The sequence below is a fragment of the Nasonia vitripennis genome, chromosome 1 (assembly GCF_009193385.2).
Source record: "Nasonia vitripennis strain AsymCx chromosome 1, Nvit_psr_1.1, whole genome shotgun sequence".
NCBI classification, from domain to species: Eukaryota; Metazoa; Arthropoda; class Insecta; order Hymenoptera; family Pteromalidae; genus Nasonia; species Nasonia vitripennis.
In genome coordinates, this window is record NC_045757.1 from 22,241,263 (window position 1) to 22,255,924 (window position 14,662).

The following is a 14,662-nucleotide window of genomic DNA, read 5'->3' on the forward strand; positions in this document are numbered from 1 at the left end:
TAACTAATGTACTTTTAAACAATATCCTAGAATTTGAGCTCATTTGGGCCATTCGTTCCTTTGGAATCTTACGGTAAGTGAATTATGGACTCCCTACTATACGTAGGTATTATAGAGGTATATAGAAGGTCTAAAACCATCAAAATAAAGGTAATTATGTCTAAGAATAGTAATAAAAATTTGGTTCATTTATATAAGTATTTATAAATTTTTAATGAAAAAATTTGATTTTAATTTCAAAGGTGGTGTGCCCCCTTAAGTCCGACGAAAACTGTCTCTGCCCCTAAACTATAATGAGAGTCCGGGGAAACCCAATCACCGTCTGGCTGCGCGACGGCCCGGCACGGTCGAGTCCGCATGCGCCGCTGATGCAGGCCTAGCTGGTTATTTTTCGGCCAACCTTTCTTACCACTGCTCAAGCTCCTAGTCCTCCTAGAGGGAGAAAAACCGAGAGCATCTGCAAATCAGTCTACATTCGAGTCTGTTTGTGTTCGCGTGTAGTTCTGCATCTAAACCTCCACACTAACTTAATTTACGTATAGCTGTGTCTTATTTTCCACCTTTGCGTACTGTGTTTGGTCTAGTTTCACACGCACTGAGATTGAGTTCGACTCCTCTAAAGAACGCTGAAAAAAAGTTCAACTCTTTTCTCTCTTTTCAAATCACGCGCGCTTTGCGATATAAATTTCTAATCTAACTGAGGCCGAAGCCTCTGTTAATGTTAAGATATTTCAAGGATTAATCGAGCAGAGTCTACCGTGATACCGACGGAATCAGCGTAGTACCCCACTACACACGACACGGTCGCTAGATCCACAGGAGACGCTCCAAGCTCTTCTTACTAACGCGGGTCCAAGACCAGCGGCAAACGCCTCATTTGTATGTATCTCATGTTTGTCGCTCTAAAATTAGTAAATTATGCAGCTGGTATGAAAAACAAGTGTTTTGGGACAGCTTTCTTTTCACCCGTCGTGAAATATACTATGTTTCAACACATCAAGCGTAAAGTGTGCACCTTACAGCTCGCTATGGGGCGCTGAAGTACGCACTTTACGCGTGATGTGACGGAAAAATCATTTATTCGCCTCAAATTTCACTATAATTAAAAGATAACTTACTAAGTATAGGCCATACTCGATATTGGAGCATTCTCGACCCTCAATTCATGTATCACTATACTTATCTGTAGTGTTCGCTTCTAAACTATATACTTATCTGCAATCACTCATTTTACTTATCAGTCATAGTGTTTGCTTCTGTAATATTACGTATATTAAATTACTAGGGTTTTTGAATTATTTTATTATTAAATTTTAATTATAAAAATGATATATTTTTGTAAACAACCAGCTGTCTTTTCACAAAAGAAAAAGTTGAAATAATTACTTAGGCTTTCATTTATATTTTTAAGCGAAATTCTATACTATTAATATTAGTATTACAAACTTAAATTTATTTGATACATAATATTTTTTGATATGATATTAGTATAGTTAGATTGTTCTACGCGCCGTAATTAGTATCAACTATCATACATATATCAAAACGCTGTTTCTTACAAATTTAAAAATTGTTTAAAACTTTATTTAAAAAGCGCAAATTCAATGCTATTTTTATCTATCAATATCTAAAGGCATTTATATTTTACATCAAATGTGCGGAGGCTCAGTTTGTTATCAGCTTGCAATTGTGACGGGAGTATATGTTCGATATCGTCATTCGTGACTTAGTTTAGAATCTGTTTTAAAACTAAAATTTCAGTCCATATTCATATTATTTAAATTTAATGTTCACACATACTTATTTTGCAGAATAGCGCGTGTACATGCTGTATCGAGTCTTGGAATTAAGTGTATACTTTAATAGATACAATTAAAAAACTAAAGTGTTACTAAAAATGCATTATTTTCGTTATTTATTATACGCTATCTATTTTCAATTCAGTATTACGTGAGAATCTTCTTATATTAATTTATACCTGTAAAATATATGAAACATAATACGAAAATTTCATGAAATCCGTTATCATAGTTTGAGCTCCTGCGAAGAAGATGAAAATTTGGACTTCCCTAATGGATTTTTGCTAGGATCAGCAACTGCCGCATATCAAGTAGAGGGAGCATGGAACATTAGTGGTATAATAATTATTGTAATGAGCGTTAGAAACAAATGTATTATAGCTCAAGTCATTAAATATCCTAAAAATTCATTCATTGATCAAAAATTTAAGCGACTATCAATTTTGCTTCGTATACTTATAATGGAGAGTATACGTTTCTACCAAAACTATAGCTTCCTAAGATACAATCGGTAAATAACAACGTTAACATTGATTATAACTATTTTTCAATAAATAATGCAACAAGATAAAGGAGAAAATGTATGGGATCGATTTACTCATGCAAATCCGACGAAAATTTATGATAAATCAAATGGTGATGTTGCTTGCGATTCGTACCACAAATATAAAGATGATATTCAATTACTGAAAAAAATGGGGGTAAGTATATAACTAGTATTAAATAAAGCCGTGCCAAATATTTTAATAGTAATAAGCAATAATGCTATCGTTTTAGTTGGATTTTTATCGATTTTCGTTAAGCTGGTCACGAATTCTTCCCACTGGATATGCAAATGTTGTGAGCAAAGACGGCATTCAATATTACAATGTCTTACTTGACGAATTAGAAAAAAACAACATTCAACCGTTCGTCACCTTATACCATTGGGATCACCCACAAGTATTTCAGGACTTGGGAGGCTGGACTAACGAAGCCATGGTTGATTTTTTTGGTGATTATGCAAGAATCGTTTTCAAAAAACTTGGTCATAGAATCAAACTATTTGCAACTATCAATGAGCCTTATGAAGTATGCAGACAGGGATATTATTTCGGTGCTTTTGCTCCAGGTGAGTTTTGCATTGTACAATATTTTAATAACAAGTACAATAGCAGATTTATTTTGTTTATTGGACATGTAACGAAGATTCTCACTATGATAGAGGATTAAAAATAAACGTCGATTAAATATAGTTTGTAAATTGAACCGATAATCATTATCCATTCATTTTAGGACTTCAGTTAGGACGGCATGCTGAGTATCTTTGCACTCACAATATTATAAAAGCACACGCCCGTGCTTATCATATTTACAATGATGAATTTCGAACTGAACAAAATGGAAAAATTGGAATAGTTTTGAATACCTACTTTTACTATTCTAAATATAAAAATGACACAGTGTCCAATGAAATAGCTTTTCAATTTTCTTTTGGTAGATACGCAAATCCGATTTTTTCGAAAGTCGGAGATTACCCTGCTAATGTAAAACAAAGAATAGCAGAAAATAGTCATTTCGAAGGATTACCGCGTTCGAGATTACCAAAATTCTCTAAGAAATGGATCGACTACATCAAGTATATTTATTTTATTTTATTTACTTTTTTATGGATATGATTTTAAACTGTTATTTAAAAGTATGATTTAAAACAAACTTAATTTAAATTTAATTTTTTAGAAACACTTTCGATTTCATTGGGCTCAACCATTACACTAGTTATCTCGTAGAACCAACACTACCATCAAACAAAACAGTTTATGAAAATGACGATGGTATAATTTATAGTCAAGACGAAAGTTGGCCAAAAACATCAAGCAAATGGCTCAGAGTACGTTTTACTTTTATTTTTTATTTTCATCTTTTTATGTATTGGTGATTCTCTGTCTAGTCAATGATGAACATTTTTATTATGGTCCAAACTGCATATATTTGTTCTATAGGATGCCCTTGACTCTCAAAAAAAAATTTAGCGCGATCCCTTTACTTGGCTTCGACTTATAGCTGGTCAAAGTTGGGGTTTCGAGCAATTTTTACATTTTTTTCTTATTTTCAATGATTTCTAGCTAATAATGGATGCATTTTTAACTAAAACTACCCTGATACTTTTTCTCTAAAATTTTCTACATTTTAACCATAAATTCACACTAAAAATGATTAAAATTCATATTCAAAGCCTATAGTAAAGCTTATAAATTGCTCGAATCATTTATAGAAACATCACAGAAGTAGCACACATCAAAATAAAGAAAGTCACTGGAGAAGAAAATTGGTATTCAATGTTCATCATTGATAAAAAATTCAAGTCTTACTGATAAATTATTTAAATACATATTTGCATATAGAAATAAATTGCTTCGCTTGGATCATTGCCAAAAAAATCATAGTACTTGATTTTATTGATCCAAATAATTGCTAAATCGAATTTTTTGCAAGAGATGTAATATATTTACGATTCCTTGACTTCGGTCTTCGACATCACCCATATGTATATATATACTCATACCTCTTACTATAAGTATAAAAATCTTACTAACAAAAATATATTTTATTTAATACAGGCGGTTCCTCAAGGAATGCTAGACACTCTTCGGAAGATAAAAGAAGATTATGGAAACCCACCTTTGTACATTACAGAAAATGGAGTTTCAGACACCGGCACCTTAGATGATACACAGAGAATAGAATATTTATATTCCTATATGAAAGCTACATTAACTGCTATTAAATCATACGGCTGTAATGTTGAAGGCTATATTATTTGGAGTTTGTTGGATAACTTTGAGTGGGATAGAGGATACAGGTTAGAATCTATATTATGATATTACCTAGAATATAAACCTTCATGATACACATTAATAAATATACAAATATTTTCAGCGAAAAATTCGGTTTAATTCATATAGACTTTAACCATCCAAATAGGACAAGAACACCAAAAAAATCAGTTACATGGTTGTCGAATGTTGCGCGTACTCGAAAATTACAACCTGTATCCATTAATAATGTTTAGATGCCTTCACAAAAAAAAGACGCCCTTAGCATCATTATATCTGTATAATAGTGAATCAAGAAATTTAATGAAAACGACAAAAAGTTTAATTGCCATTATTATATCATATTTTTGTAAATTTTTCGTCTTGTAAAATAGTAAACAAGTTAACAACATTTCTGAGTAATAACTCAATCCACTTTAATACAAAACTAAATAAATATAAGTTTTGACATAAATAAGACTGTTGCGATATGTCTATTATCACTGATCGATCAAGATCGGAGATATACCATTATCGACCTTGATCGATCAATTAAAACATCATTCATACTGTCTGTTGATAAATGTGAAAAAAATATTGATAAAGAGTGCAATCATTTTATTTTACAAGCTGAACATTATTGAAATGCGACTTCAGAATTGCATCAGCGTGGCCCTCATTTGTTGTATATAAAATTACAAAAAAAAAATTTTTTAAATCACCAATAATATATAAGAACGCAATAATTTAAAAAACGCAAAAATACGTTCACGCGTTCCAAAAAATATAGTGTGCACCAAGGGCTAAGTGGGTGCAGTGCTCGGATCGTCTTCGGCTCATGAACGGACTTACCACGACTGCGAACTCCACACTTGGTTTAAAGTGCAATTTTCACCCATGGTACACAATATACTATTTTGGTTACCCACAATTAAAAGACATCATTAAACTCCTATTATTATGAGGAAAATCAGGCAAACCTAAATAACAGAAAATTTATGACGGCCAAAACGCGGCAGTTGTGCATTGGTATATTTAGTACACGAGTGCATGTATGTTCCTACATATCTATATAAATACAAAACGTTTTAATTTTTTATTCTGTACTTACGTGTAATTTTTCTTCAAGTTTTTTATTAGTGGCCCGAAGACTTTGAACTTCGACCTCAAGTTTGCGCACCTCAGCGTTCGCGAGTTTGCCACTTTCGTCTTCCTTGTTTTTCTTCTTAGCTCGCCCGCGATCCAGAGAATTGGTCTTGAGTTTCTGTATTGTACTTTCGGCTTCGGCGAGTCTCTTCTTCAGTGCTGCCATTTCTCGTCTATGATTCTCGTCTTTTAGAAGATCAGTCTTCGATAAACTCGGCAAAGAATCCATTGCTGAACGAGACGGCGACTGAGACAACCTATAAGTGCAACACAAGATTTATATTGCTGTATAACTTAAAACGCGAAAAACTGTTTATTGTGGTATTTTTCAATGGTAGAGAACAGAAAAAGGTATTTAATTTTAACATGCTAAATATTTTTACATTTCTGTTTCTCAAAAAGCTACATTCGGTGTCTGATTATGATTATCAAGTGGCGCGGTAGCGCCACGAAGGCGAGTTTAAGAAGCAGATGGAACCGCGGCGCCCGTGATATCAAGTGGCGCGGTCGCGCCACGAAAGCGAGTTTACGAAGCAAACGGAGCCGCGGCGACCGTGACACTATTTACTTCTATATTGGTATTCGGATTTTTCATGATACAGACAAAAATGCTTATCGTTACTGTTCGTGAGTTTTTTTGGCTTATTAGTATCTTTTCTAATCTAAACTATGATTTCCAACGAAAATTTTTGTAAATAAGCCGTTTTTTTATAATAAACGAGTGTATATATCGCGAATGCTCGGAACAGTTTCTCTACATTTTTCTCCAGTGTGGTAGGACCGTGAAGTTGTCTTCCTAACTGAAAAGCGGTAGGAGCGTGAAGTTGGCCGCAGAATCTATTATGTGTAATACAGTTGGGTATCGCTTTCCCGCAGAGTAAATGTGTTTACATTGTCTGCTTGAATTTAAGGTTATGTTTTTGAGGTTTAGATAGTGCACTCCGTGATTTTTTATGCCTAGGTAAATACATCATTCGAGGGCGGTGGCTAGGTGTACGGAGTGACCGATGACGAGTTCTAGGTGCTGCGCTCCGTGGTTTTTGGTGTCTACGAAAATAAATCATACGAGGACGGCGTCTAGGTGGACAGGGTGGCCGATGACGAGGTCTAGGTAGTTCGCACTTGGTTTTCGTTGTCTAGGTGTAGAAATCATTCGGGTAGTGTATCAGAACAATCAGTGATTTCATGTTAGTGATAAAAATGTTACAAAAAAGCCATGGTCAAAAGGTGCTAAAGATGCTTATATTTAATTTTTAGGACAAATATGAAATACTCAAGAAAATTTACTAAAAAGGAGTGAAATCTCTAAAAAAAATTAACTTTTAAAAAAGTAAAAGGTTAGGCGAGTTTAATATATTCCGCAACGAAATAACTGATAAAAAAGAAATAAGACCAATCAAACAAAGTCAAGTTTATTATATTGAATCATAATTAATTAACGTTAAGTGCCTAACCTTTTACTTTTTTAAAAGTGAATTTTTTTAGAGATATAATATTACTCGCCTGGCTTTGAGCTCGGAGATGACGCCGGCATACTTGGCAGCCTCGATACTCCGGGCTTCTCTGATGGCAGTGTCGAGCTCCCGCCGAGCCAGTTTTGCAGCCCTGCGCTCCTCGTGCAGCTCCGACCTCACGCTTGCCAGGTCCTCGCGCAGCCGTCGCGAGCCCTCTTCCAACCACTGGATTGTTTTTCGCAGCCGCACTGTATCGTCCCAACGCGGTGAACGCGACGATGGCCGTGGATTGCTGGGCCTGAGGCTTATCCTGGATTCCGATTCAATCGGCGGATCCTTTTCCTTTTCGACACGCCTTTGGGCTGAGGTGTTCTTCTGTGCTTCCGCGCTGTCGACTTCTAACTCGATGGGGATGCTTTCTTGACTCGTCATGCTTGCTGTGCTGAGTGTGGGATGCAGGTTCCTGTCGTTTGGCTGAAGATTTCGATCGTCGGCTGGCAGATCGAGTGCCTCGAATTCATTGGTAATCATTGGCTCTGAACTATTTTTGGACTGTTCTGCTTCCTCTGTGTCCTGAATCTTCTCGCACATACTGGCCACGATGCTTCTGCACATGTCGATGATTTTGCTTTCACCCTCATCGTCTGTCTTCCTTTCGCTTAGAAGAAGATCGGTGTTGCACTCGTCTGCAATTCTGTTTTCCATACCGACGTCGACTGTCGTTTCGTGTGCGTACTCGCCATCAGTCGCATCTGTCTCTTGGTCCAGGATCTTATTCAAAACAACGTAACTGTCGCACTTAAGTACCAATTTGCTTGGAATCTCTCCCTCGTTTTTCGAATCGGACGTACTAGCGTCGCAATTTTCTCCCAAGTGCTCTGAGCATCCGCACTCATGAGCGTTCGTATTCTCCGACTTTGCATCTCTTAAAGTTACTTCAGCTTCGCAATTTGCGTCGCTTTCACATTTCTGCGCTCTTCGATCAATACCGAGCTTCCTCCTTTTTTTGAAGTCGACGCGTGTACTTTGCACAATCTCCTCGTTTCCCTCTCGTTTCGCAGCTGCCTGCGTCACATCGTTTCTGCAGAATTCCTGACTTTCCAGATTTTCGTGATTGCCCTGCTAAGAATGAGTAAGTAAAATACCATGCCATAATCACACCGGTAAACAACGCGACGCAGCAGGTTATACACGTGAAATGATAACTCACCATCGTGTCCGCATTCTTGGGGCTACGGATTCGGGAAGCGAGGCTGGAGAAAAAATCGCCGAGGCGCGACTTGCTGGCCGCCCGTTCGCCAGCGGCCTGTTCGGCAGTGGCAGCTCGTCGCCGGCTCTTCTCCGGCGGCGGCGTGTTAACCTCGGGCCGCGGCCTCGTCACCGACTGCTGCTGTGGCAGCTCGGGCTCGACCTGCTGACGGCGCTTTCTCGGCGCTCTGTGGGCCTTCGCGGATGTCGCTGTTTCTGGCCGAAGCGCGACATGGCCAAAACGCCGCGCCCCGGTCGTCGTTGTGCTCGTTGTCGTCGTCGTATTGGTCGTTGGTGGTTTCGTCGAGGTGACGGTGTCTCCCGCTCGGGGATTCATTTTGGTCGTCTCTGCGAAAGAACAAAATGTGCAGCGATTACAAGCATTGTCGGTTAATACAGTGAGTATCGTAAGCATAAGTTGTCTCTGATCGTTATTCGCATTATTAACCTCCACTAGAATGAGAATAGAAGATTTTGCAGTTTCAAAAAATATTTTATGATCATTTTCGAGTTTGAAGGTAGACATCTCTTAATATTGACTCGTCAATGAACTATCCTGATTTATTATTGAGTCTTCATACGCGTGATTTGCTTGTAAAATGAAATTCCGAAAAAAACATTGTTTAGTATATAATGATGTAAAATTGTAAATATAAATTACATAACCTTATAGCCGATCATTGTAATATGCATCCGCACCCAACTCTCTATCAATTGCAGATTTAGTTATTTCCGATGGTGAAAAGGGCTGTATTGTTATATAATTAGAAAAACTTTTGTGCTGTTAAAAACACCGCGAAAAAAGTTCATACATAGATAATAATTCAGAGATGGAAAAGACCAGTGAAAAGCGTGGGAAAGCAGTCACGCTTCGCTTAGAGTGTGCGCGCGCTCTAGATTTTAGTCGAGTTCCGTTAAAATAGTCTCTAAGCGCATTATGCAACTGACACTGCTGCAAAAAAAATACAACAATAGATGGTTGAATTATTTTCATCTAGCAAGAAACTTATACGAAGTACGATGTATTCTTTAACAACAACTTTTCTTTCATTGGGGATTTAGAATCATTATAATGCAAGAACCCATGTGGTTGTTTGCAGAAATGCATCCGAATATAACTACTATGTAATAACCTCTTAGCATCGTTTTAAAAACTGAATTATACGCATGCACATCAATCGTATTTGATAGAAGTTAGACAAAAATAATCAATGCACATTGGTACGACACTGTTTTATACAAAACATGTTTCAAAAATAGAAATTATTATTAAATAGCAATGTCAAAGAACCTTGTGTTTTGATATGCTCAAGTGAAAATAGACTTTTTATCTGAATTTTCTCTAATGAATAAAATCAATGGTACCTCACAATACTTTCTCTTCGTAAGAAAGTAGGATTCCGACAATTGCATACTTGTAATAATATACAATATTAAGATCGCGGAATGTATAATTTTACATCGTTTTTTATACAGATAATAATGTTTTGGCATAAAAGTGAATCCGAATATGTACGAATTACAATCATATTAAATTAATATATAGCTCATAGAAAGCATCTTCATAAAATTCTGTGCACGCTTTGAAACGCAAGATACGCGTCAAGCGTGTATTTATATATTTTTATAAAAGATACCAGAGATATTGCAGCATGTGTATTTCGCTACACGAAAAATTACAGGTTTAAAATATAATTGTTTTATATAAGCATCGCAATATCCCTGCGGTAGGAGTTTTATTAAAAAACTGGTCATTTTTCTACCAGGTATAGTCGGTTTTTATTTCTTGTATCGTGATAATAGTATAATAAATAGTGAAAATCTGATGACCAGTCAGTATATAGCTACGAAAAATTGTACAATTAATTTTCAACGACAATTCTCGGTCGATCACTCTTGATACAGATGACGTCATCCCAGTGGGCGTAAAGTATCGCACCTAGAATCGGAATCTCTCGCTTCAAAACAAACTCTCTGTAGTTTTTCTCGGTAGACATATAGCTTATTCGTGGTTCCCGCGAGATTTCTTTCGTTTTCACGGCTGAAAAAATAGGCCAGCACTTTTGAGGCGTGCCACTGGGGCATGGTTTATTTATAAGACGCTGCTGCTTTACGTCGGACCTGTATTCATAAATTTCGCGCTTACTTTTGTGTACGCTGGAAATTTAATAAGCTTGTACATCATAAGTTGAGTGCCTGGGATCGAACCGTTTATAATTTTTTAATTGATGAGACATTGTTAATAACATGATAGCTTGTTTTAAAAGTTCCATCGCGTGTATTTCATGATGAAACAATATATGCATGCGAATGTAACTCTCGATTTGCAACATTGTTGATTATTTATAGCCTTGCGTACAGAAGAGAGCAACATAAAAGGATAAGAGACATTTTTATAATAACGTGTCACTATAATAAAAAAAAAACCATACCGAAAACCATCAGTTGGAGTGATGATTGTTTGAGGAAAAAAATAATTTTATTTTTATAATATATAAAAATAATGATAGCTTTTGATTAAGATATATACACATATCTTAATCAAAAGCTATCACCAGATATTTCTTTGTAAAATCGTAGAATAAATAATATTTGATTCTTATAAATGCATTTCAATCTAAAACTTCGAAGATGATGCGAATGAGCAAATCTCAGAGTAGTACCAGTCAATTTCATTGCGAAGGAAGATAAAGGGCGTAGCGGGAGAGACCACGGCCATAACATTTACATCCTCCTTCGCGCATCCCACGACCGTATTCGACTACAATACAATACGATCCCGTAACGCGTTTATACGACGACGACGAGCTGTTGAGACTCGCGAGAAAGCTGCGCAGCGCGACAAACGCTTCGACGTCGCGTTGCACTGCTCCAACCGCCGGTGGTTGGCTTTTCTCGTTCGAATCTCGTGCGCTTCTCTTTCTCTTTCACTCGTGGACCGAGATACACACATACACCAAGTGAGAAAGATAAAAGAGCACTCTCGAGCTATTCATAGCCGGCACTCAGTCTCGCCACGCGCGCTTGTGTCCCAAAAGCCTCACCCCTGTATTCTACTTCGGCACTTTACTTCCTGAGTTTGCGATATGCATGGGTGACATGTGGAGCGGAAAAAGCCATCGAATTTGCTATTTTCTACCATGACCACCGTGTCATTAGATGCAGTACCCGAATTTAAAATGATTTTCACGCTTTTTAAGCGCAAATTGCGCGGGCATTCAGGTATTATAATAAGGAGCATTTAGGTCTTATAACAGGGATTCTCCGAAAATTGTATATAATAAAGTTCAAGAACTTATAACTTAAGTATATTATTCCAGCAGCTTGGAAAAAACGTAGTGTATAATTATATAATTATGCATAGGCAATTGTGTGCCTGTAAGAAAGGTAATGAATTTCGTGGAATTGTAAATCACGTTGATTAGAAAATAAATTGATTAAAATTTCAGTCATGAAATACATCTCACGGTACAAAAGAAAGCGAGATTATTGTAAAAGATTCGCTCTTTCATCAATATTTTTAACAGCGCACATACGCTCTGAAATCATAGATATGTGTTTTCGACAAATAAAAATTATGTCTTTCTCATTATGAAAATCAAATCAATGAATTATTAAAATGTGAAAGATCGAAGGAATGAGTTAGGCTCCAAACTGCATAGTCAGAAGAAAAAATCAATTCTCTTTTGTAAAATTGGCAAAAGAGATGTTTTTCAATTATTTATAATTGATTCATTTCAATTATTTTTTGCAAATTATGAATTTTCTAGTGCAATATAATAATGGTACACATTAGATGCTAGTACGGCATATAATTAAATGAAACAAATTTACTTTTGCAAACGATAAAATTAAACTAAAATCTTTAAGCCAGTTCATTTACCACTTTCAAATTTCTAAAAGTCTATTTCTGCAGTGTTGTAAAACCAATAACATATGCTCGAGAGAATGACTTTTGCTTCGCAGCACTCCGAAATTCCAGCGCATCGCATACAGAAAATGCCACGGGAAGTGTCACCCTACATACGCACAAAGGGCGTGAGTCAGCATTGTAATCTCTGAGGCGGAAATACAAATCTCGGATACCTTCGGGTGAATTTAGTTGTAGGCTAAAGTATCGCGACTAAAGAAACGCGTGGGTGTTCTTGTTTTCGCGCGTTCACCGACGTCCAATTTAAAGAAAAAGACATCGCACTTTCTATTTTACTGTAACGTGTATTATGCATGGATAAGATTTATAAATAGATTGAGTATATTGATTTTATAAATAGTGAGATATATTTACGAAAACTATATGCTTGAATATTTTAAATTTATAAATTATTAAATGGTTTAATCAATTTTTATTTAAATAAAAATTTTATATAATAAATACATAAATGTTGCAAAATTAAAGCTTTTTTTCATAAATTCGACATTTTTTCGGAGGTGTTTACAAATGTATCTAAAATGATACATATAGGTATTTCAGACGCACAAACAGCTACAATAATAAGTACATAGTAAACATTTCTATTGCTCCGTAGTATATTGATGATGAGTAAAATTAACCCATGTTTTCATTTAGTGTATTGCGAATTAAATCAGATTATACTTAACTCACTTTGCGCGAAATGTGGAATATTTATAAGATAATGAATAAGATTTGGACCGCATGATATTTTCGAATGTAGAAAATCATGATTAATATGCAGACAAAAGATGGCACATCACGTTCAAATTTTCTCAGTCAGCCATTCTATAAAACTTTTGTTCAACCATCATGTTTGAAAAACAATGACTTTTTGTTTATATCGATATCTAAATTTGAATTAAGCGCAGTACAATGACTTATTGTATAGCTGCTGATGTGTATTAATAATACCAACGTGTCTGTTCTTCTTAAGAAAGGCATTCAAATTGAATCGAAGAATTATTTACTATAAATAAACTTGCTGTGTAGAATTATAGAGCAAATGCAAATAATACATCGAAACGTTATTTGGCACATATTTGAGATTAAATCGCTTTTCTCTGTCTTATTTCACTTTGCGTCGTTTTCGTCCACATTGAAGGTCTTATCGGAATTGAATCTGGATTTAGAAATGACAGTCGTCTCGGACCAAAATAGAGGCCAGCTCGTTTGTATGGCTTAATTTTGCTGTCTCAATTTTAATAAATCAAAGCATGTGATGGTCCACAAGACATTCAAGTTTTAGTTTGAATTGCATTGTTCACCATTTTCGTCGAGATTTCTGCGCGAATAAAATGTGATAATAGTTACGATAAATAGCTTGACTGAAATTCACTCGCAGAAAATTACATATAGCTTCAATTTTCAGATTAAAGTACGCGTTACTAACCACGAAATGTTTGCACGATAACTGTTGTATTGGGATATTTTAAAATAGTTTTGCAGCATTGCACTCCTTGATATCAATGTATAAACTTTCGTCTCCGTGAGAGCTTACATTTTAGCACTGTCTAAAAATAAATAACCCCGTGCAAAACAACGTATTCTCTTTGCTCGCTTTTACTCCAATGAGACTTGCGATGCACCTATAGAGAAAAATCTTTCTCTATAGGTGCATTAACTGTGATTATTGTAATACAATAATCACAGTTAATCAGCCAGCAAATTAACAAGTCAGCCAGAAACGATTAGCACAGTACAATGATGATCCGCTTACCGTCTTCGTAAGCACGACTCGCGAAGGTCGATGGCAGTTGAGCGCGCGTCGCACTGCACGCACTCGCGCGGGGCTGCAAGCTCGCCCGAAAAGCTCGGAACTACGTCTACGTATGCGTACGCGGGCGAAAAAAATAAGAAAAGTTTGCGACCCCGCGCTCGTAGTCGTCCACCTCGTGAGAGACACCGTCAGTAACTAATAGAGCTCGCGAGTCGTCGAGAGAGCTGCCGCCGTCGCCACTGGTCGTGCGTGCGGAACCATCCTCTCCTCTCCGCGAGCTGTTGAAATACGCGCTCACGCACACATGGTCCAACGAGCCGCGCCTACACACGTCGGCGCTCGTATAAACTTAATAGCCACGAGCGTGTGTGAGTGAACGCTAAGGCGGCTAAAGAGCGACGGGCGAGCTTTGCCAATTGTCGAGCTGCTGTACTCTCTATACCACTGCTGCGGCTGCTGCTCTATACTGCTGCGGGAGCACGGTTTTCGTTCATTGATACGAATTACGGCCGTGGCGAAACTGTTGATGTGTATACGTAGGTGCTCTTCTG

General features: G+C 36.7%; 2 protein-coding genes across 15 annotated transcripts in view; one reads left to right on the plus strand and one right to left on the minus strand.

Annotated features, from left to right (window-relative positions):
• Positions 1–14,388, minus strand: part of LOC100678557 (janus kinase and microtubule-interacting protein 3) — a 112,275-nt gene extending 97,887 nt beyond the window's left edge. For 2 of the 10 annotated variants that reach the window (XM_032600172.1, XM_032600156.1), the window contains exons 1-4: positions 14,112–14,387; positions 8,405–8,790; positions 7,244–8,316; positions 5,706–5,997 (exon numbers count right to left, since the gene is read on the minus strand). In XM_032600172.1, the coding sequence (XP_032456063.1) occupies positions 5,706–5,997; positions 7,244–8,316; positions 8,405–8,779 (1,740 nt within the window). In that variant the 5' untranslated portion in view covers positions 8,780–8,790; positions 14,112–14,387. Of the gene's footprint in view, positions 1–5,705; positions 5,998–7,243; positions 8,317–8,404; positions 8,791–8,890; positions 9,101–14,111 lie in introns of those variants that run through there. The other 8 variants (XM_032600180.1, XM_032600174.1, XM_032600176.1 and 5 more) reach the window with 7 other exon arrangements.
• On the plus strand, positions 750–5,066 carry LOC100115396 (glycoside hydrolase-like protein). Of its 5 annotated transcripts, none has more exons than XM_031921934.1 (9): positions 1,667–1,729; positions 1,812–1,950; positions 2,032–2,135; positions 2,367–2,500; positions 2,577–2,910; positions 3,075–3,417; positions 3,519–3,669; positions 4,400–4,641; positions 4,719–5,066. In XM_031921934.1, the coding sequence occupies exons 2-9, from the start codon at positions 1,898–1,900 to the stop codon at positions 4,849–4,851; spliced, it is 1,494 nt and encodes a 497-aa protein (XP_031777794.1). In that variant the 5' UTR covers positions 1,667–1,729; positions 1,812–1,897; the 3' UTR covers positions 4,852–5,066.
• Positions 14,389–14,662: the final 274 nt, after the last annotated feature.